Source organism: Phyllobates terribilis, unplaced genomic scaffold (assembly GCF_046119375.1).
Source record: "Phyllobates terribilis strain yellow unplaced genomic scaffold, ASM4611937v1 Scaffold_1__5_contigs__length_1240528914, whole genome shotgun sequence".
In the NCBI taxonomy this organism is placed as follows: Eukaryota; Metazoa; Chordata; class Amphibia; order Anura; family Dendrobatidae; genus Phyllobates; species Phyllobates terribilis.
In genome coordinates, this window is record NW_027362761.1 from 953,553,303 (window position 1) to 953,574,832 (window position 21,530).

General features: G+C 42.1%; 1 protein-coding gene across 1 annotated transcript in view; it reads right to left on the bottom strand.

Moving 5' to 3' along the window:
- FREM3 (FRAS1 related extracellular matrix 3) overlaps positions 1–21,530 on the bottom strand; it is a 105,549-nt gene that overhangs the window by 28,910 nt on the left and 55,109 nt on the right. Inside the window, exons 4-6 of the mRNA XM_073642298.1 lie at positions 16,729–16,959; positions 14,680–14,805; positions 9,901–10,152 (exon numbers count right to left, since the gene is read on the bottom strand). Coding sequence (XP_073498399.1) covers positions 9,901–10,152; positions 14,680–14,805; positions 16,729–16,959 — 609 coding nt within the window. The remainder of the gene's footprint in view (positions 1–9,900; positions 10,153–14,679; positions 14,806–16,728; positions 16,960–21,530) is intronic.

Here is a 21,530-nt window from a genome sequence, read left to right on the forward strand (position 1 = left end):
ACCAGTTTCTCCCTTTACAGACTTTATCTCTTAATTTACAATTGACTCTGAGCTAGTGGGAATAGACTAGCTGTTATGATGTCTCCCATACACAGCACAGCACACAGAGAAGGATTCCTACTCTTTATGCCTTAGTTATCCCACAGAGAAATGCATCAGTATGGTGGAATCAAGCTCTGGGGTGAGGTAAAGGACTTGTTAGACAGCTCAGCACAATCTTTCTGTGTCTCCCTCTGCCTGTTTTTCTACTCTGCTCCTCACTACTCTCCCTCATACTCCATAGAGTATTATAGGCTATGTAACATGATACTTCATTGCATTGGCAAACAATTTTGTCTTGAGCAAGACAGAGTTGAGCTCTTGTTTCAGAGTGGATGACAAATTAAGGAGGCAGGGAGAGGTGAAGAAGTGGCTCATATGTGGAGAAAGAAGCAGATTTCTCTGATAATAAATATTATAAAGTTACTTATATTTGCAAGTACTATTGCTTTTTGCAAAGTTTATTAAAAGTACAGTTCCCTTTTAAAGTAAGATGTGAATATTAAATTGGTTGTCTCAGAAACAACAGGTATGATCAATGAGGGTCTGATCACTGGCATCGGTTCTGATCTCTAGAACAGGGTTCCTAAAATCCTCTGTGTGCATAGGGTAGTAGTGCCAATCTGCAACCACTGCTCTATTTTTGTCTATAGGATAGACTACGATGGTCAGTCAAATGTTTCAGCACTCTCCAATCGAATAGCTAAACTATTCAATCAGCTCATGCAAAGAGGAAAGGAAATTGAATTCTACCTTTTTTCCCCCTTCATTCATGCTGCCAACACACAAAACTAATAGCTTAATGCTCACTTAGTGCTGGTCTTTCTCTGAGCACTATATCTTGTACTTATCTAAATACCTTCATAGGATAAGAGGATTTTACTCCACGGTACAAGGTTTAGTTTGTACAAATAATTAGGCTGATGCTTCTTAAGTTACTACCTACGAGGGCTGACATATTTCACTATCTTCAGAGATAGACCTTATTCTCAGAGATGGACCTTTATGGTTTTATTCTCAGATATGGACATTTAGGGCGCAGTCAGACAGCTGTACAGCTCACGTGAGGATCACATCGCAATCCTCGGACTGGCTGTCAGCTCTCCTTACCTGAGCGTGACAGCTGCATAGAAATACATACTGTCACGCTCAGGTCAGGAGAGCCGACAGCCAGTCCAAGGATTGCGGTGTCCTTATGGTTTTATCCTCATAGATGGACCTTTATGGTTTTATCAAGTTCTTTTTACATGCTGGCCATGGTGAAGAAGATGGAAAATGGATGCAAATACTTTTTTATTTTTAAATGATTTCTCTGGCAATAGACAAAATTAAATAACTAAAGTAAATTTCATTATGAATAAATTCCTAAATATTGTTAATCAGCAAATCACATACGTTTTATCAAGAGAGGTAAGTTATAATGGACGCCGTATTGTCATACTGACAGACACCTGTCCTAGAATATTAAGACGGGGCACAGTCTCCTGTCCTGCTAACGTTCTAGGACGGGTTCCTGTCAGTGTAACAATGCAGTGGCCATTTTAATACTAGACTGATTACCTCCCTAGACCAAATGACTGTGATTTGCGAATTGAAATTATTTAGGAATTTATGTATGTTGATATTTGCTTTAGTTATTATTTTTTATATTCCAGGAGAACTCCTTTAAGTGAAAGGAAAATAATATTTTACAACTAGGGCTTAATGGTATTACTGATGAGCAAGCACTAAAATGCTCGGGTAGTCGTTGCTCGGGTCGAGCAAATTGAAATGCTCGAGTGCTCGGTCCGAGTAACGAGCCCGATGTAAGTCTATGGGAAACTGGAGCATTTTTCCAGCGACCCCACTGGCGGTCTGCCGAGGGCCTAAAAATTGCCCAAATTGATGGGAACAGTGCTCAAATGACATGGGAACAGCATGAGGAAGACCCCTGGAAGCATTTCTGACTCCTAGGTCACTGCTGTCAACAACGTTGTCAGAGGTATTACACCACTTTTACGGACTCACAATAAAACATACAAAAACTAAACCAAAATGAATTTTCCTGGGAAAAATGCTAAGGAGCATCCTTTTCAGGACAATACAATGACTTGTATATAAGCCAAAATAAATAACCAAAAACAAAAATGCTCCTCCACATCTTGGGCTATGTTCACAGGTATCGCTTTTGCATTGCTTTCAATGGTGAAAAATGCATTCACCAGGAAATGTCATTTTAACATTTTACTATTTTATCTGGCCATCTGGTGTCACAAGCACTATTTTTATAGGGCCATCAGGCAGCCCTTACTAGTCTTAAAGGGCCAGCAGTTGGCTATGCTTTGCTATTCCCATTATAAAGGAGTGGGTCTCCTATAGTGGTAATGCCTATGTAGTGACTGCAAGGGCTGCCAAAATTTGGGAAAAACCCCAATACCAATTTAAAGACACATAGAGCTGGGCCACTGTAACAACATGTTCCAATTTGAAAGGAGTGGGTCTCCCATACTGTTTGTCTTTATAGTGAATGCAATAGCTGCCAAAAATTTGGAGGAACGCCAATGTCCCTTGCAAGAGACATAGAGGTCGGAGGGCCTCCTGAAAACAATGTTCCCATTTTTAGGAAGTAGGTCTCCCATACTGTTTACCTATGCAGTGAATGCAATGGCTGCCAAAAATTTGGAGGAAGTTCAATGCCCCTTGCAAGAGACAAAGATATGGTGATATAGTAGATATTGTGGTGATATGGTGGTGGAGGATGAGGATGAGGAGAAGGAGGAGGACAAGAGCAAATAGATAAAATCAGGAAGCTTATACCCATGTCTGGGTGTGAAGACAGAGGTGCATGCGAATAGAGTTAGACCTCCCAAAAAAAGACACTGTATTTGAGTTTATGCTACGCTGCTATCATTCGGTGGTGTTGAGATGTCTGGCCCAATCCAACCCTTGTTCATTTTTTTAAGAGTCAGCCTGTCAGCATTTTCAGTTGACAGGCGGATGCGCCTATCGGTTATAATTCCACCAGCAGCACTAAAAACCCGCTCTGACAAAACGCTAGTGGCACAGCAAGCCAGGACCTCCAAGGCGAAGAGAGCCAGTTAATGCTATGTGTCCAGCTTGGATACCCAATAATTATAAGGCACAGAGGAATCACGGAGGAGGTTGGTATGGTCGGCAAGGTACTCCCTCAGCGTTTTCCAAAACTTTTCCCTCCTTGTGAGAGTACCCCGCGCCTCAGGGCCTGAACGATGGGAGGGTCTGAGAAAACTGTCCCAGAATTTTGACAGTGTTCCTCTGCCTCTGCTGGATTGCATTTGCGTCTCTCTCACTTATACTCCTTGGTTGTCCAATGAACTGTGACCTCTCCCGCCAGCGTTTTCAGATGGGAATTTTTTTAATAATTCCGCAACAAGGGCAAATGGTACTGCCCCATTTTATTAGGCCTGTCCGGCAAGGGAATAAGAGACAGAAAGTTCTCCTTGTAGCGTGGGTTTTGAAGTGTCACCAACCAGTAATGACTGTCACCCAAAATTTGGACAATGCGAGGGTCACGGGAAAGGCAGCGTAACATAAACTCAGCCATGTGTGCCAGACTGCAAAGAGGCAAGACTTCCATGTCCTCACCAAGAGGATGACTGACCATGCTCTCCTCCTCATCCTCTTCCTCCCTGTCCTCAGGCCATCCATGCTGAACAGACGGTATGACAGCTGTGCAGGTAGTACTGTCTATAGCGCAGGAAACTAACTCCTGTTCTTCCTCCTTCACCTCTTCCTCATTGTCACCCAATCCACGTTGGGATGAGATGAGGCTGGGCTGTGTGGAATCTCCCTGTATGGTTCCTTGCTCCGCCTGCAAAGCATCCTCTATAATTGTGAGCAGAGAGCGTTTCAGAAGACAGAGAAGCGGGATGGTGATGCTAATTATGGCATCATCGCCGCTCACCATCTTGGTGGACTCCTCAAAGTTTTGGAGTATGGTACAGATGTCTGACATCCATGTCCACTCCTGAGGTCTTATGTGTGGAGTCTGAACTGAATACAGATGGCCTTGTTGATGCTGGTAGTCAACAACTGGCCTCTTCTGCTCACAAATACTTCCCAACATCTGCAATGTAGAGTTCCAATGCATGGGGACATGGCACACCAGTTGGTGAGATGGAAGCTGCAAACGCTGCTGAAGCACGGCAAGGGCGAGGGAAGCTGTAGCTGACTTTCTAAAATGGGCACACACGCGGTGTACTTTGACAAGCGGATGCAACAGATCTGGGTAGGTTTGGAGAAACCGCTGAACCACAAGGTTAAGCACATGGGCCAGGCATGGTATGTGTGTGAGCTCACCACGCTTCAGAGCTGCCACCAGGTTCCGGCCCTTGCCACACACAACCATTCATGGCTTTAGGTTCAGCAGTGTCAGCCACAGATCTGCCTGCTCTTTCAGAGCTGTCTACAACTCTTAATTTGTGTGCAGTTTGTCACCTAAGCATATTAGCTTCAGCACAGCCTGTTGCCGCTTGGCTGAGGCAGTGCTGCAGTGCTTCCAGCTTCTGACTGATGTGCTAATTTTGAAGATGGAGGCTGAAGAGGAGGAGGTGCAGGAGCTGTAGAATGTGGGGGCAACCCTGATTGACCTAGGGCTCGCAATCCTCGGCGTCAGGAGGACGTGTTCCATCCCAAGGTCCGACTGGGTCTGTGGGGCATTGGCTGCGTATTTGCGCTTGCGTTCCAAGGACTGGGGTAGGGACAACTGAATACAGCTCTGGGACAAGAAAGTGGATGTGCTTGTTGATGGTACTAGTTGAGAGTGGGCAGAGTGGGAGGCATCTTTGCATGTGCCACAGACAGGGGATTGGCATGCACGCACAACAGTGGAAGAATCAGTGGTGTCACCCACAGATACTGTTTCTGGACCCTGGGGTTCAGCCTACTTAGTAGTGTGCTTTTCTGCCATGTGCCTGATCATGCTGGTGGTGGTCAGGTTGCTAGTTTTGTTACCCCTGCTGATGCTGGCCTGGCAGGTGGTGCAAATGGCCTTTTTGGGGTTATCTGCAGAGTCGTTAAAAAACAACCAGACTCGGGAAGACCTAACAGTGGTACTGGCAACTTCCGTTGTGTTGGTGTTACGGGGAATGCTTTCCCACCTTGTCTTTGTGGCCACCACACTGCTTCTTCCTGCTTGTTGTGGTGCTACACCTCCCTCCCCCTGTGTGCTGCTGTCCTCACTCTGCATGTCACCCTGCCAGGTTGAGTCAGTTACTATATCATCCACCACCTCGTCTTCCACTTCTGATCCCTGGTCCTCCTCCTGACTTTCTGGCAACTGTGTCTCATCATCATCATCCACCTCTTGCGACAGTAATTGCACTTTCCCACCGTTGACTTCATGTGTCCGTGGCTGCTCAAATATTTGGGCATCGCTGCTCGCGTTCTCCTCTTGACTTGCTTGAAGCTGGCCGGGCGAGAGGCCCGAATCTACAAATGGAAAAATCAACAGCTCTTCTGAGTGTCCAAGTGTGGGATCAGTTGTCTCCAGGCACTCGGCATGGTGGGAAGAAGGAGGATCAGGGTGAGGAATATGTGGTCCAGACTCACGGCTACTGAGACTTGACCATGTGGAAGACAGGGTGGTACTGGTGGTGGCAAAGTGACTGGAAGCATTATCTGCTATCCAACCTACAACCTTTTGACATTGCTCTGGGTTCAATAGTGGTGTGCTGTGGTCCCCTAGCAATTGGAACAGGAAGGTCGGGCGACAAGATGTGGGTGTTTGTTGTGCCACAATTTCAGCTTGCCCATGGCCTCGGCCTCTGCATGCACCATCACCATCACGTCCACTTCCCCGTCCTTTACCATGCACCTTGCCCATTTTATATGGAGGACAATATTTTCCACAATCACTAGAAATGGCTGATTTTGGAACGCAGTTATATGTGATACGTCTGACAGAGAACCACAAGCAGGCCTGTAATTTACTAATATTATTCTACACAGAGACCTAATGTGAATAGCTTGACCGACACACCACAACGAAATGGAAGGCAGAAATGGCTGATTTTGGAACACTGCTATATGTGATATGTCTGACAGAGAACCACGGTTTTAAATAGCAGGCCTGTAATTTACTAATATTATTCTACACAGAGACCTAGTGTGAATAGCTTGACCGACACATTGCAAGAGAACGGAAAAGGAGGCCAATATTTTCCAGGTTATGTTCAAATTTCTGGATTTTTATCGCTGAAATATGGAACAGATCTGGCTGCATTCTGCAGTGCTAACAAGCTAATGGAGCAGAAAAATTGTGTACTCTGGACTGCTTTTTAAGCAAATAACCAGGATTAAGATAAAAAAAAAATTGCCCTGGCCCCTGATACCCGGGGCTATGTCTACAAATATCTGTAAGAACAGCAGCAGCAGGAACGTGCTATGGACCCTCTTGCACTATATGCACTGCAGTCTGCCACATACACTGCCTGCCTGCCTGCCTAACTCCTGCTATCACCTTCACCACTGAAAATATACACCTGGATTAGTCCTCAGAAGGACTGTTAGTTCTGATGCATATATAGATATATGTTGTGGAATACCTATACTAACTCTAAACAAGCAAATCTCTCCCTGACTCAGCAGCAACACTCCCTACTCTGCCTGATTCCGGGGTGCACTGTGACGAGCATAGCGGCGCCAGGTCTGATATAGACCTGATGACGCTGTGTGGCCAGCCAATCACTGTAATGCCCACAACCAACATGGCTACGGTATTACCGTGCGTGGCAAGCAATCCCTGCATGTTCATTGGCTCTCTAAAGAGCGCCAAACATGTAGAACGGGGAACTGAGTTCCCGCCCGAGCAACCTGGAAATAATCGCTGAGCACTGAGCTTGTCGAGCACTGTGATGCTTGGACGAGTACCAAGCAGTGACGAGCAAGTTCGCTCTTCCCTAAATGGTATGCTTCAATTTTTGGAATACTCCCTTAAAAACTAGAGCTATTTGGCACTGATATACCTTACCTGTAACATTTTTTGTTCAAATTGGGCAATATTTATGAAAGCTTGTGTTAAAAAAGAACAATAGTTAGTCAATGATATTGCTGCCTTTTTTTCTCAATGGGACAATTGAAAAATGAGAGCTGGAATCTTATTGGTTTTTATCTAATTTTGATAGATGTTTCTTATCTGGTATGCATAGATGCTATATCAGTCATTCTTGATGTTTTTTTTTGTTAAACACGTACTATGGTTCCCAATACTATTTATATGGTCCTTAGGCTGATACCCCTCTTCCACCTATTAATCCGTCTGCCTCAGTGATATCAGCCATCTACCCATGTTCTCATTTTACCTTGTTGTTTCTGAAAAAGAGCCATTTACACTAATCCTCAAAGGAGCCCCTGAAAGCAGCCTAAGAAAGCTTACCTTTGTTGTGTGTCTACAAGGGAAGTAAACCTTTTCTTTTTTCCCCTACCCTTCAAGTCTTTGTACATAGATTGTGTGCGTAGGATACAGCATGAGCAGGAAATTCATGAGATCATGTTCCCGTGCCCAGGTGCTTCTTGAGCTGTCTTAAAGGATACGAAAAAGACTAGGTGCTAGATAGCCAAAATGTAAAATAGGTGAACAATGGCACTAGTCTGCTTCCTTTACCATGTAATTGGCAGTTTGAAAAGAACTATTCACCCATGGCATCTATATGAACTAAAATGCAATATGGGTGGGATTTGGGGGATTTTATTTTACTTTGACCTAATCCACTTGAAATCATGTTTAAATTGAGGTTGAATCGAAATGAAATTAGAGAACGTAACTTTATTGAGAATTGAAAAAACAATCCTCAAAACGAGAAATTAGAAAGCAAACAAACATTTATAGGAGGACGTACCCTATTTTAAGCTAAAACAAGCAACACATAGATTTCATTGGCTATTCCCGTTCCGTTAGTGTGAAGCACTGAAATATAGATAGGTGTTTGACATCCATGGACATACCTTCAAAAAAGGGAAAACTAAAATTTGGGGGATTTAACTGGTACAGGTTGCTGCTCATCCCATCATATTGACAGTGCAACAGGACAACTTTTGGTCTTGGGTGGAAGCAGAAGGATTGGCATTTCCCAACCACTCCATTACTGGCATGCCCCTGCAGGTATCGTACTGTACACTGAATAGTATTGTTGTTTTGAAGGCTTGTCCCGCTCACAGAGGGGTAACATGCAATTAAATTATTTTTTGTTTCAGCATGACAAACAATTTAACATAACTTTACAAAAACACTATGCGGGTTGTCTGCTGTAGAGCACATGGTTTTCTTTTGCAGAAAACAGTTTAATGATCCAGAAGCCGAGATATACACTGTATGTGAGTTATACTATTTTATGTAAAGCAATGTGAGTTATACTATTTTATGTAAAGATAATACACATTCGACATTTTAAGTAATGTATTGCTGTAGTTACATGGAAAGGTCAATGGAAAAAAGTTTTTATTAAATTGAGTACCCTCAGCATCATTGTTAGGGCTTATGCAGACGTCCAGGGATCTTGCTCCGAGTATGAAACGCAATGCACGGTATGTCCGCGGGTCTCCTGACCCGAACTCAACAGCCTCAAAGGCATTTATGCTGCTGTCGAGTTCAGGTCATGAGACCCATGGACATTCTGTGTATTGTAGTTCGTGCTTGGACCAAGATCCACCAACGCCTGCATGAGCCCTTACTATTACTAATTTACTTCTATTTATTTTCGTTATCATCGTCAACAAGGATACAGAAAATTGTTTATACTTAAAGGGAATCTGTCACCAGGTTTTGGCCACCTAATCTGAGAGCAGCACAATGCAGAGATAGAAACTCTGATTCCAGAGATGTGTCACTTACTGGGCTGCTTGGTACAGATTTGATAAAATTCCTGTGTTATCACCAGGAGATTTTCACTAGAGGACTAATAAACTTGCTGCCATGTAGTTCTCCATATTCATGAGCTCTGCATAACCCACTCCATTGGCAACTTTCTGCCTATGCACAGTGTACACAGAAAGCTGCCAATCAGTGGTGTGGGCGGGGTTATACAGAGCTCAGCATTCAAGGAACTGCTAGAGCTGTAAAAGATAAAACAGTGATTGTATAAAAACTGCAGCAAGAAGCCCAGTAAGTAATACATCACTGGAATCAGGGTCTCTTTGCCTACATCATGCTATTCTCAGATATAGTAGCAAAAGCCTAGTGACAGATTCCCTTTAAGGAGAATTGGGTAAAGTCACTTACCTATATGTAAATATTTACTGAATGGAGGAAATTCTTACCTAGGATAAAACTAAGATGTAACCTTTCTTGGTAAATAAATCATCAATTGTGATGAGAACATATAATTGAAATGCATGGACAGATGTAACAGACAAGGAAAATAACTCAGCACAATATTTATACAGTGGGAAATATTGTGCTAAATTAAACTGCTATTCCGGATGTAGTAATTCAGTAACATATGTCCTGAACCCCTGCCACATTGGTTGTGTTACCACCCTACTATTTCCTCTAATGTGTATATAAGGCTAGCTTGCCAACACACTGGGATTTTTAAATGTATATTGCAAAAAACATATACTACTAAAAGAGAATAATGTGTGCAATGTAAAGTTGGATCCTTTAACCATTCATTATTAATGTGAAAAAACTGTATACACCTAGAAAAGTGCAGTCTACTACGTCTCTCTTGCATGTAAAAAAACAATATCCAGATGCATTTTTTTTAAACTGCAGTGACAAATATCAGGATCCAACAGTGCAGACATCCCATTGTATACTATTGCACAACTTTTATTTTTCTTTTGAAGTGTAGATTATTCTATATTTTATATTCGTTTTATATCAGGCATACAGTTTTCTCTTACCATCATCTGCATCTGCCAGGATAACCACTTTAGCACGAGAGAATTCATTCCCCACTCGTCCACCCATTGGCATGCTAAGAGTGACATTGAAGAGCTCGTCTTCTTCATACAGAGAGTCATCTATGATGATGATGCGACAGTTTTTCTCGTTTTCATCTTTGTCAAACCGAATAATGCTGGTGTGGTCATCTGGACGAGTAATGTAATCAGAATAAGACAAAACTGAAGATGGGACAGTTCCTGTAGCTGTGCCTATAGGAATTAAAAAGGGGAGTAGTTTAGCATCTTCTGAAAATCCAAAATTACAGTTTATACCTAAAAGGTTACATAGGAACAGGAGGGGCTTTTACTTTTTCACCCTGCCTTCATCATAATCATTGTTTGAAAGGAAGGTGGTAGTAGGGAGCTGCAGGACAGTGAGGCCGCTAGCTGGGTGACATTAGAAGAGGGGGTAGAGGGAAGAGTGCCAGGGAGGCTAGTTCTGATCTGGCACACCCCAATAAATTTGCAAAGTTGGCAGATGAGGGGGGTGTCGGTACAGGGGTAGCACTGCTGCAGCAAGGCATGTTCTCTGAAAGCCGGAGGAGTGTCAGCTCCAGTAAGGGGGGAAATAGGAGAGCAGGCCAGGCCAGGCAGGGGCTGGTAGTGGGGGACTCAATTATTAGGGGAACAGATAGAGCAATCTGTCACAAAGACAGGGATCGTCGAACAGTGTGCTGCCTACCTGGTGCTCGAGTCCGGTACATCGCTGATCAGGTTGACAGATTACTGCGAGGGCTGGTGAGGACCCAGCGATCATGATGCACATTGGCACAAATGACAAAGTTAGAGGTAGGTGGAAGGTCCTTAAAGATGATTTCAGGAAATTAGGCTGCAAGCTTAAAGGAACTCCAAGGTATTATTCTCTGAAATACTACCTGTACCACGTATCATGCCAGAGAGGCAACGGGAGATTAGGAAGATAAATAAGTGGCTCAGGAACTGGTGTAGGAAGGAGGGGTTTGGGTTCCTGGAGAACTGGGCTGACTTCTCAGTTGGCTACAGATTCTACGCTAGGGACTGGCTGCACCTCAATGGGGAGGGTGCAGCTGTGCTGGGGCAGAAAATGGCTAGAAGGTTGGAGGAGTGTTTAAACTAGGGATTGGGGGGAGGGTATTCATTTTATATGTGGGGAAGATAGTGCAGATAGTGACCTGGGCACAAATAAAGAAATTGGGGGTGGGGTTAGAACAGTCAATATAGTAAGAAGGAATAGAGGTACAGAGAGATACAGAGAGATACATAAAATGCATGTACACTAATGCCAGAAGCCTCACCAACAAAATGTAGGAATTAGAATTAATTTTGTTGGAAAATAATTATGACTTGGTGGGGATATCTGAGACATGGCTGGACGAGAGCCATGACTGGGCAGTTAATTTACAGGGGTATAGTCTGTTCAGAAATGACCGTACAAACAAGCGAGGGGGGTGTTTGTTTATATGTAAAATCGTCCTTAAAACCCATCTTGCGTGAGAATATATGTGAATCTAATGAAAATGTAGAGTCCCTGTGGGTGGAGATAAGGGGAGGGGGAAAAAATAATAAATTACTGATAGGGGTTTGTTATAAGTCTCCAAAAATAATGGAAGCAGTGGAGAATATCCTTATAAAGCAAATAGATGAAGCAGCGACTCAAGGAGAAGTCATTATTATGGGGGACTTCAACTACCCTGAAATACATTGCGGAACAGAAACCTGTAGTTCAAGCAAAGGCAATAGATTTTTGACAACTATGAGAGACAATTACCTTTCACAACTGGTTCAGGATCCAACAAGAAAGGGGGCACTGCTAGACTTAATATTAACCAACAGGCCAGACCGCATATCAAATATACGAGTAGGGGGTCACTTGGGTAATAGTGATCACAAAATAATACGTTTTCATGTATCCTTTAATAAGATGTGTAGTAGAGGGGTTACAAGGACACTAAACTTCAGGAAGGCAAATTTCCAACGGTTGAGAGATGATCTTAGTGCAATAAACTGGGACGATATCCTGAGACATAAAGCTACACAAAGCAAATGGGAGACATTTATTAGCATCCTGAATGGGACCTGTGCACAATATATACCCTATGGGAATAAACATGCTAGAAATAGGAGGAAACCACTATGGCTAAATAGAGCTGTAAGGGGCGCAATAAGTGACAAAAATAAAGCATTTAGCGAACTAAAGCAAGTAGGTAGTGATGAGGCATTAAATAAATACAGAAAATTAAATAAATTCTGTAAAAGCCAAATCAAGGCAGCAAAGGTTGAGACAGAGAAACTCATTGCCAGAGAAAGTAAAAATAATCCCAAAATATTCTTTAACTACATAAATAGTAAAAAACTAAAAAATGATAGTGTTGGCCCCCTTAAAAATAGTCTGGGTGAAACGGTGGATGAGGATGAGGAAAAAGCCAATATGCTAAATGATTTTTTTTCAACAGTATTTATTTACACAAGAAAATCGCATGACAGAAAACATGATTAGTGATGACAAAAATTCTCCATGAAATGTCACTTGCTTAACCCAGCAGGAAGTATGGTGGCGTCTAAAAATCACTAAAGTTGACAAATCCCCGGGCCTGGATGGGATACACCAGCGAGTACTGCAGGAATTAAGTAACGTCATAGATAGACCATTATTTTTAATCTTTAAAGATTCCATAATAACAGAGTCTGTACCACAGGACTGGCGTATAGCAAATGTGGTGCCAATATTCAAAAAGGGGACAAAAACTGAACTTGGAAATTATAGGCCAGTAAGCTTAACCTCTACTGTGGGTAAAATCCTGGAGGGTTTCCTAAGAGATATTATACTAGAGTATCTGAAGAAGAATAACCTCATGACCCAATATCAACATGGGTTTACGAGGGACTGTTCCTGTCAAACTAATCTGATCAGTTTTTATGAGGAGGCAAGTTCTGGACTGGACCAAGGAAATGCAGTGGATGTTGTGTATATGGACTTTTCAAAAGCTTTTGATACGGTTCCACACAAAAGGTTGATACATAAAATGAGAACAATGGGGATAGGGGAAAATATATGTAAGTGGGTTAAGAACTGGCTCAGTGATAGGAAACAAAGGGTGGTTATTAATGGAACACACTCAAACTTGGTTTCAGTTAACAGTGGGGTACCACAGGGGTCAGTATTGGGCCCGCCTCTTTTTAACATATTTATTAATGACCTTGTAGGGGGCATACAGAGTAGTATTTCAATATTTGCAGATGACACTAAACTCTGCAGGGTAATCAATACAGAGGAGGACAATTTTATATTACAGGAGGATCTATGTAAACTAGAAGCTTGGGCTGATAAATGGCAAATGAGCTTTAATGGGGATAAATGTAAGGTAATGCACTTGGGCAGAGGAAATAAAATGTATAATTATATGCTTAATTGTAAAACACTGGGCAAAACTGTCACTGAAAAAGACCTGGGTGTATTGGTGAATGACAAGCTCACGTTTGGTGTCCAGTGTCAGGCAGCTGCTGCAAAGGTAAATAAAATAATGGGATGCATTAAAAGAGGCATAGATGCTCATGAGGAGAACATAATTTTACCTCTATACAAGTCACTAGTGCGACCACACTTAGAATACTGTGTACAGTTCTGGTCTCCGGTGTATAAGAAAGACATAGCTGAACTAGAGCGGGTGCAGAGAAGAGCGACCAAGGTTATTAGAGGACTGGGGGGTCTGCAATACCAAGACAGGTTATTACACTTGGGGTTATTTACTGTGGAAAAACGAAGGCTTAGGGGTGATCTTATTACCATGTTCAAATATATGAGGGGAGGAAAGAAGGTTTAATCATAATCACAGACGCGGATTCTTTACTGTAAGAGCAGTGAGACTATGGAACTCTCTGCCGTATGATGTTGTAATGAGTGATTCACTATTAAAATTTAAGAAGGGCCTGGATGCCTTTCTTGAAAAGTATAATATTGCAGGTTATATATACTAGATTCCTTGATAGGGCGTTGATCCAGGGAACTAGTCTGATTGTTGTATGGAGTTGGGAAGGAATTTTTTTCCCCAATGTGGAGCTTAGTGTTTGCCACATGTTTTTTTTTTGCCTTCCTCTGGATCAACATGTTAGGCTATGGGTTGAACTAGATGGACTTAGTCTTCCTTCAACCTTAAAAACTATGTTACTATGTTACAAGCCTTGATTACTTAAACTGGAGTGCATTTAAAGAGGAATTAAAGTCCATGTTCAAGCCACTCAATGGGAAGGGGGATGGGACCAACCTAAACATGAATCCCTTGCAAATATTGAAATATGCCTCATAGTTTAGGCAAAGCTTCAATTACCAGCTGAGTACTCTAGATTTCTGAAAACAGATAAACTAAACTGACTACTACTGGTATTCACAGTATATATGTTTATATAGCATACACAGATGCTTACTTATGTAGTGCAATCATATTCCACAGTGTTTTATAAACGTTATCCTCATGGTTTCCATTGGGGATCACAATCTAAATTCCCTATCAGTATGACTTTCTAGTGTGGGAGGAAACCCATGCAAACATGGGGAGAACATACAAGATCCTTGCAGATTTGTCCTTGGTGGGATTTGAACCCAGGACCCCAGCGCTGCAATTACCACTGAGCCACTGTCTTACTGTAGAGATCACTTATTTTTATATTTAAGCTAATTGGCAAAGATTACACAAATTTCAGATTTCCTTCTACAGTGAATATATGTAACGTTCTAATATTCAGAATTCTTAATTAACTTACCTTGGTTTGTTGAACAGACTACCATAAGTTCTTGACTGATATCCCCCGACCGTCTAATGGGAATTAGTAGTTCCCCAATGTCTTCTTCAATTTTATACTCTGACTTTGTAATGTATACCATAGATTCTAGGGAGAAGCAGGGAACACTTAATATACAGTATCTATTATGCATAACTTCTAATAGTCTAGTACTTAGACTAGTATAGTGCTGAGACTACAAGGTCACTTTATGAATTTATATGGTAACTACACATTCTTTTTCATAAGTCAGTAGTACAAGTGAAGATAAGAACCTTTACAATATGATGCATGCCTTCTCAGAGAAATGTGCTTCTTTTTCAATTTATCAGTAATTTTTTGTCTTTAACACTCTTCATTCACTCTCAAAAACTACCTAAAGAATAACAGTTGTTTTAATTTTTATTTCATAAGTGAATAGAATTGTACACATGAAAATAAAAATGTTTGATATACCCCTTTCAGAAAAAGCTAACGCGAAACGCGCGTCGGGGTTGTCCGCACTTGCACTTATACTCATGGGTAAGTGATGACTACTATGCACCTTCTGGTTATTATGCTATTTTGCCACTATTGTTCTATAGGAGTGGTCTATACTGAGATTCTCTGCACAACACATTAGTATTTTTTCTTATGTACTGTTTAGATCAATTCTGTATAGTGCTTTAACTAGCAGTTAATTTTCTTAGTGGCTCCCTCTATATATATTCCTAGGTTGGAAATATTCCATATCTGGGGCTGTGCAATAGTACCATTAAAACTCCATACTTACCTTGTTGTTCCTCGGGTGACCTTTTTATTCTCTCTATATCTACCTCTGTTGTATCTTTTTTGTAATAATGTTATCATGTATGAATTTTTGTTAATCATTAAAGTGTAAAATATTTATTCAATACAAGAAGTCTGCACTCTATTTTTCCTTGTTATTAGTATCTAATGGGAGTTTCTTCAATAATTAATTCCTAATAGCACAGGCTTAAAATTATGATATTAGGCTGATGATCTTACTTAAAGGGATTTTCCCATGAACAAAAGTTCATTCCTCTTCTTCCTCCCCTGCCCATGTGGTATGTTTTTATTTTAAAATAAACTTTTGTTGGTGGGAAAACCCCTTTAAATACTATTTAATAATCAGTGTTCCTGTCAACCTTCTAACAATATGATGAATGCCTTCTCAGAGAAATATGCTTTTTTTTCAATTTATCAGTCATTTTTTGTCTCTAACACTCTTCATTCACTCTCAAAAACTTCTTGAAGTATAACAGTTATTTTAATTTTTATTTCATAAGTGAATAGAATAGTACACATGAAAATAAGAATGTTTGTCATGTATCTTATATGTCTCCTCCTGGATTGATCCTTCACTCTCAATTCATGAGTAAAATCTGTATTCAGTAAAGACAGATATTCATATTTAGGAGATGGGAGATGACAGTTTGTGCTTTTAAAATTCTATGGAGAGGGGATAAGGAGGAGGAACAAGAGGAAGACACAGACATTCTGCTGAAAGTTCTCCAAAACAATAGTTACAGGTCTCAATAGAACTTTATAAGCACCAACTGTTACCTCCTATATCAGTAATGGGAAAATTTGTATTCACTGAAGACAGATTTTACCCATGAATTGAGAATTTTGATCTTAAATGATCAGTCCAGGAGGAGAACGAAGCAGACTTCTCAATATATGTTATACATTTTCTTATTTTCATGAGTACTATTGATTTATGGAAAAAAAATTGAAACAACGATTACTATTTAAATCTATCTACAATCTGTCTGCAGGGAGAAAAAGGCAAAGCACACAAAGGGAAAATGCTGAGGCTTCCAACACAAATGTAAAAACTGCTTAAAAAAAAAAAAAAAAAAGCGGAGCACAAGTAAGATAATGGCCAGAAATAGTATTGTCCTTGATGCACACACACTCCAGCCTACTCTGAAAATCACCTGAAAGTTCAGTTCTTCTTTCCGTATTCTCAAGTCTAGTGCCAATGAATGAGTTTTAGATTTTCATATTTATTACTGATAAACATACCATCACCAGGATCCACAATCTCAACAGTCGCCTCATTGGGGAATTCTAGTGCAGCCATGACAGGTTCAGACAGTATTATGTGGAAATTCTCTGATTCTTCATATTCGTCATCAGCTATTATCTTGACTTTCCATGTCGCTGTTGTTTGACCTGGATTGAACTGGACTTGCTTCTGTGTTTTTCCTTTAAAGTCTTTGTCTGCAATTGCTCCTCCATCCTTTGTACTAATACCTTAATGAGGCCAAAAAAACACAAGGGTTTAAGAGATGTCCATCAAAGAAACAAGCAGACCCTTCTGTGTGGCCTGACCAAAAGTTTTTTAGGCATGTAAAACAAGCTTAAAGGGGGATTCAAACAAGCTGTTGCTATCATAATAAGTTAGGATTGGGTCATTATCCTGACATCTTAACAGTGGGAATACCTCTGTGGGCCATTGTTACAAATGCATTGAAAATTCTATAGAGCTGAAGATCATGTTCGCTGGTTTTAGTGTAAAAAGCTTCATTGATTTTTCTGTAATTTTTCACTTCACTCTAGTGGTGCATCCTCTTTAGTTACATCATGCACTGACGCACTCGACCAAACTCAACAGGACTGTATGTAGTACTAATACATACATTATTATATCATTTTATAATATTTTATTATATCAAGGGCTAGTCACATCAAAAGTTATGGTATACCTCTAGGACATTCCAGAACATTGTGATCAGGGAGTACCTGATATCTTGTATTTAAAACCAATCAAAAGAACAAAAAGGTCTAAGGATCCTACATAATGACATTCTTGGCCACCATTGTGTAGGGATTTTCCTTACAGCCCCATTAAAGTGAAACAAGGAGAAACTGAGAAAGCTTACTAGTGCTGTAACCCCTTTATTCTAAGGATAGGTGAAGGTCCTCGTAGATAGTTAGCCACAGTTCACTATCTATCACTAGTATCCTAGTGATATTCCATCAGTTACCTTAAGAAAACAACTGACAACCGATTACTGGGGAGGAAGTGCTTCTTCAGGCCAGGTCCATATTGTGTTTCTCTCCCTGTTAGGCCACATGAGCACGTTTAGTATTTGGTGACTTTTTACCTCAGTATTTGTAAGCCAAAACCAAGAGTGGAACAATCAGAGGAAAAGTATAATAGAAACATGTCACCACTTCTATATTTATTATTTTTTACCCACTCCTGGTGTTGGCTTGCAAATACTGAGGTAAAAAACTCACCAAATACTGAACGTGTGAACGTGGCCTTAATGACTCTGTCCAGGTCTTATGTCTGAATCACAAAAGTACAGGATTAATAAGCATGCAATCCTATTTATGTCCAGTTAAAAAAAAAGGGCACCACGAGAGAGAAGGTTAAACATAGTCCAAAGCAGTATCAAACTGGTCAACTGGAAGACCGGAAGATCTTCTAGGGGGGTCTAGGCACTGGCAGATGCAATGGCTACCCTCTGGTGGAGTCTGCGGACTACTTTTGACTTATTTTCAGTGCGTATGGAATCAGACTCATGAGCAGACATATAGATTGTCAGGATCCCGTAGGCGTGATAGAGGGGGTGAAGCTGGGTGTAAAGCGTGTTGGGGCAGAGAGACATGGTGCTATTTCACCCCATCACTACAATCTGACATCCAGTGGCAGGTAAATATTAGATCTTAACTAACACAAATTGAGGTTTGACTGCAGAATTTATAGGTTAGCATGACTAGATGCACTGTCCTCATACTGCAACACTATAGATGCTTGTCTCCCATATATATTACCATTGTTTTAGCTGCAAGATCCAAAAAACTCTTAGAATTATAAGAATTGCCCTGGTATTGTAATACTATAAACTGATGTTATTATTTACATTATACAGTATCATATCCCGTGTTCCTCAATTTTCAGCACCTTTTTTGAGTTTTGAATTATTTGTTTTTAATATATGTTACTTAATAAAATATATTTTTTTATGATGGATGTGTATTCACTTCTATTCTGTTACATAGAAAAAAATAAACAATTATGCTCACCTCCCATCTGCTCCCCCGCTGCCCAGCATCTTCTTCTGCAGCTGTCATATGCACGCCGATGTCAGCTGCTGGCCTCTGATTGGCGAGTATTGTTGTGCACTGACCCAATGGGTCTCTGTGCCCCAGTACACTTCAGCTGAATGTGCATCCAAGAATGCACATACAGTTGAAGTTTGCGCTGTCGTCACATGCAAGGGCCCCCCATCCGCATGGGCCCAGTCGTGACCTCTGCGACCACGGTCGATACACCCCTGTGTGAGCATCTTCTGCTTGAAATACAGACATTTTTAAACAGTGGAAAAAGATGCAGTGAAGCACACACCCTTAGAAGTAAAACTGGTGGGGCATCTCCTGTATAACACAGCTGGCACCTACCATATATGGAGCATTCTAAGCCAACTGTGCCATACACCATAACCCAACCACCCAACATGTGATATCCGAGACCATCAGTATACTTATCCTTGACTGTATTAAAAAGAGCTTTTTAAGTGGTTTTTCAGTTTTAACAATTTTTCTTGCATAAGCTAGCAGAGGTAAAAAATACAAACTGTGCTGGTACTCTGTTAGGAGGGCGGTTGCGGGCAACTTTATTTTAATGGAACGCAACCGACCCCGGGGTCCGCAATGCAGCTGTCACTGTCACAGAATACTGGAGGTAGGGGGCCTAAGCTGACCCTAAGCTGGGGCCCTGACTAATCCCTCAACCTGGAGGTACTGTTAAAGGTACAGAGGTCCAGGCCGCCAGCGTAACCCCTACCTCCTGAGGATCCCTGCACCTCAGTAATCTAGTCCTGAGAAGGACCCCGATCACAACAATTGGGAACCAGAAATAATATGCCCACACACAGTATTTAGACGAACGAGACAGTACAAGGGAAAAACCAAAACCACCTTGCATACAACTTCTACACAACTACAACAGAGGGAACACCAACGGGAAAGGAGATAAATGATAAAGCGAGGAAAGGGAAAAAACACTTCCAAATACACTTATCTCAGCAACTCCAAACACCACGATCCGCTCTGTAAGTCTGAATGAAAAGCTTTCACCGACACCTCCCAAACAGACCTGCAGGAATATGAAGGAGTCTCACTAAAGAAGCATTGATTGCAGCTGGGCGAGGCTGGACCTCAGCTAGCCCAGAGAGAGAGAGAATTAACTCCTTCACTGCCGAAAAAACACAAAGCACCAACAAGTCAGCTGCGAGAAGTCAGGCTGTGTACTCGTGACGATCTTCGTGGCAACACACCCGTGACAGTACCCCCCCTTCTACGAGGGGCCTCCGGACCCTCAGGGCCAGGTTTATTCGGGTGAGTCGTGTGGAAGGCCCGAACTAATCGGTCTGCGTTAATATCCGACGCAGGAACCCACATCCTCTCCTCAGGACCATACCCCTTCCAATGAACCAAGTACTGAAGGGACCGGCGATTAAAGCGTGAATCAATGACCCTCGATACCTGGAACTCCAAGTTACCATTGACAACCACAGGAGGGGGAGGTAAAAGTGACGGTACCACCGGCGCCACATACCTCTTAAGCAATGATCTGTGAAACACGTTGTGAATTTTAAACGTAGGGGGGAGGTCAAGACGGAATGCCACCGGATTAATAATAGAACTGATTCTGTACGGCCCGATGAACCTGGGACCCAGTTTCCAGGAGGGAACCTTAAGTTTAATATTCCTGGTAGACAACCATACCTGATCGTTCACACTTAGGTCCGGACCAGACACTCTCCTCCTATCAGCCATACGTTTGTATCGGTTCCCCATAGTATTCAGATTCTTCAGCACCCCTCTCCATACTGAAGCGAGAGATGAGGAAAATCGTTCCTCCTCCGGAACCCCCGAAGAGCCCCCCCTACTGAAAGTACAAAACTGGGGGTGAAAACCATATGCCCCAAAAAACGGGGACTTACCAGTGGACTCGCTCCGCCTATTATTGAGAGCAAACTCTGCCAGAGGTAGGAAAGAAGCCCAGTCCTCCTGGTTCTCTGACACAAAACACCGAAGATATGTCTCCAAGCTCTGGTTCATACGTTCCGTCTGACCATTGGTCTGAGGATGAAAAGCCGACGAGAATGACAAATGCATCCCCCGCCGTGCACAAAACGCCTTCCAGAACTTGGACACAAACTGAGACCCCCGATCAGACACCACCTCGGAGGGTACCCCGTGAAGCCTCACAATCTCCCCAATGAACACCTGCGCAAGAGTTTTAGCATTAGGGAGAGCCGGAAGAGCGATAAAATGTGCCATCTTGCTGAACCTGTCCACTACAACGAGTATGACCGTTTTACCCGAAGACGGAGGGAGGTCCGTAATAAAGTCCATAGACAGATGAGTCCAAGGACGCTCCGGGATCTTCAAAGGTAAAAGGGCCCCAGACGGACGGGTATGTGAGGTCTTAGAGCGCGCACAAACCCCACAGGACGCGACAAAAGTTACCACCTCTTTATGTAAGTTAGGCCACCAAAACCGACGCGAGAGGAGATCCACAGTTGCTTTACTCCCCGGGTGTCCTGCAAAAACTGAGTTATGGTGTGCCTCGATCACCTTTTGTCGCAACTGATCTGGAACGAACAGTCTCCCCGGAGGTCCAACAGGGGCGTCCCCCTGAGCCTCCAATATCTCCTCCTCCAGCTCAGAGCATACTGCCGAAACCACCACCCCCTCCTGAAGAATAGGAATCGGGTCGTCCGTATTCCCGGCCCCAGGGAAACTACGAGATAAGGCATCCGCCTTTACATTTTTAGACCCAGGACGATATGTAACGACGAAATTAA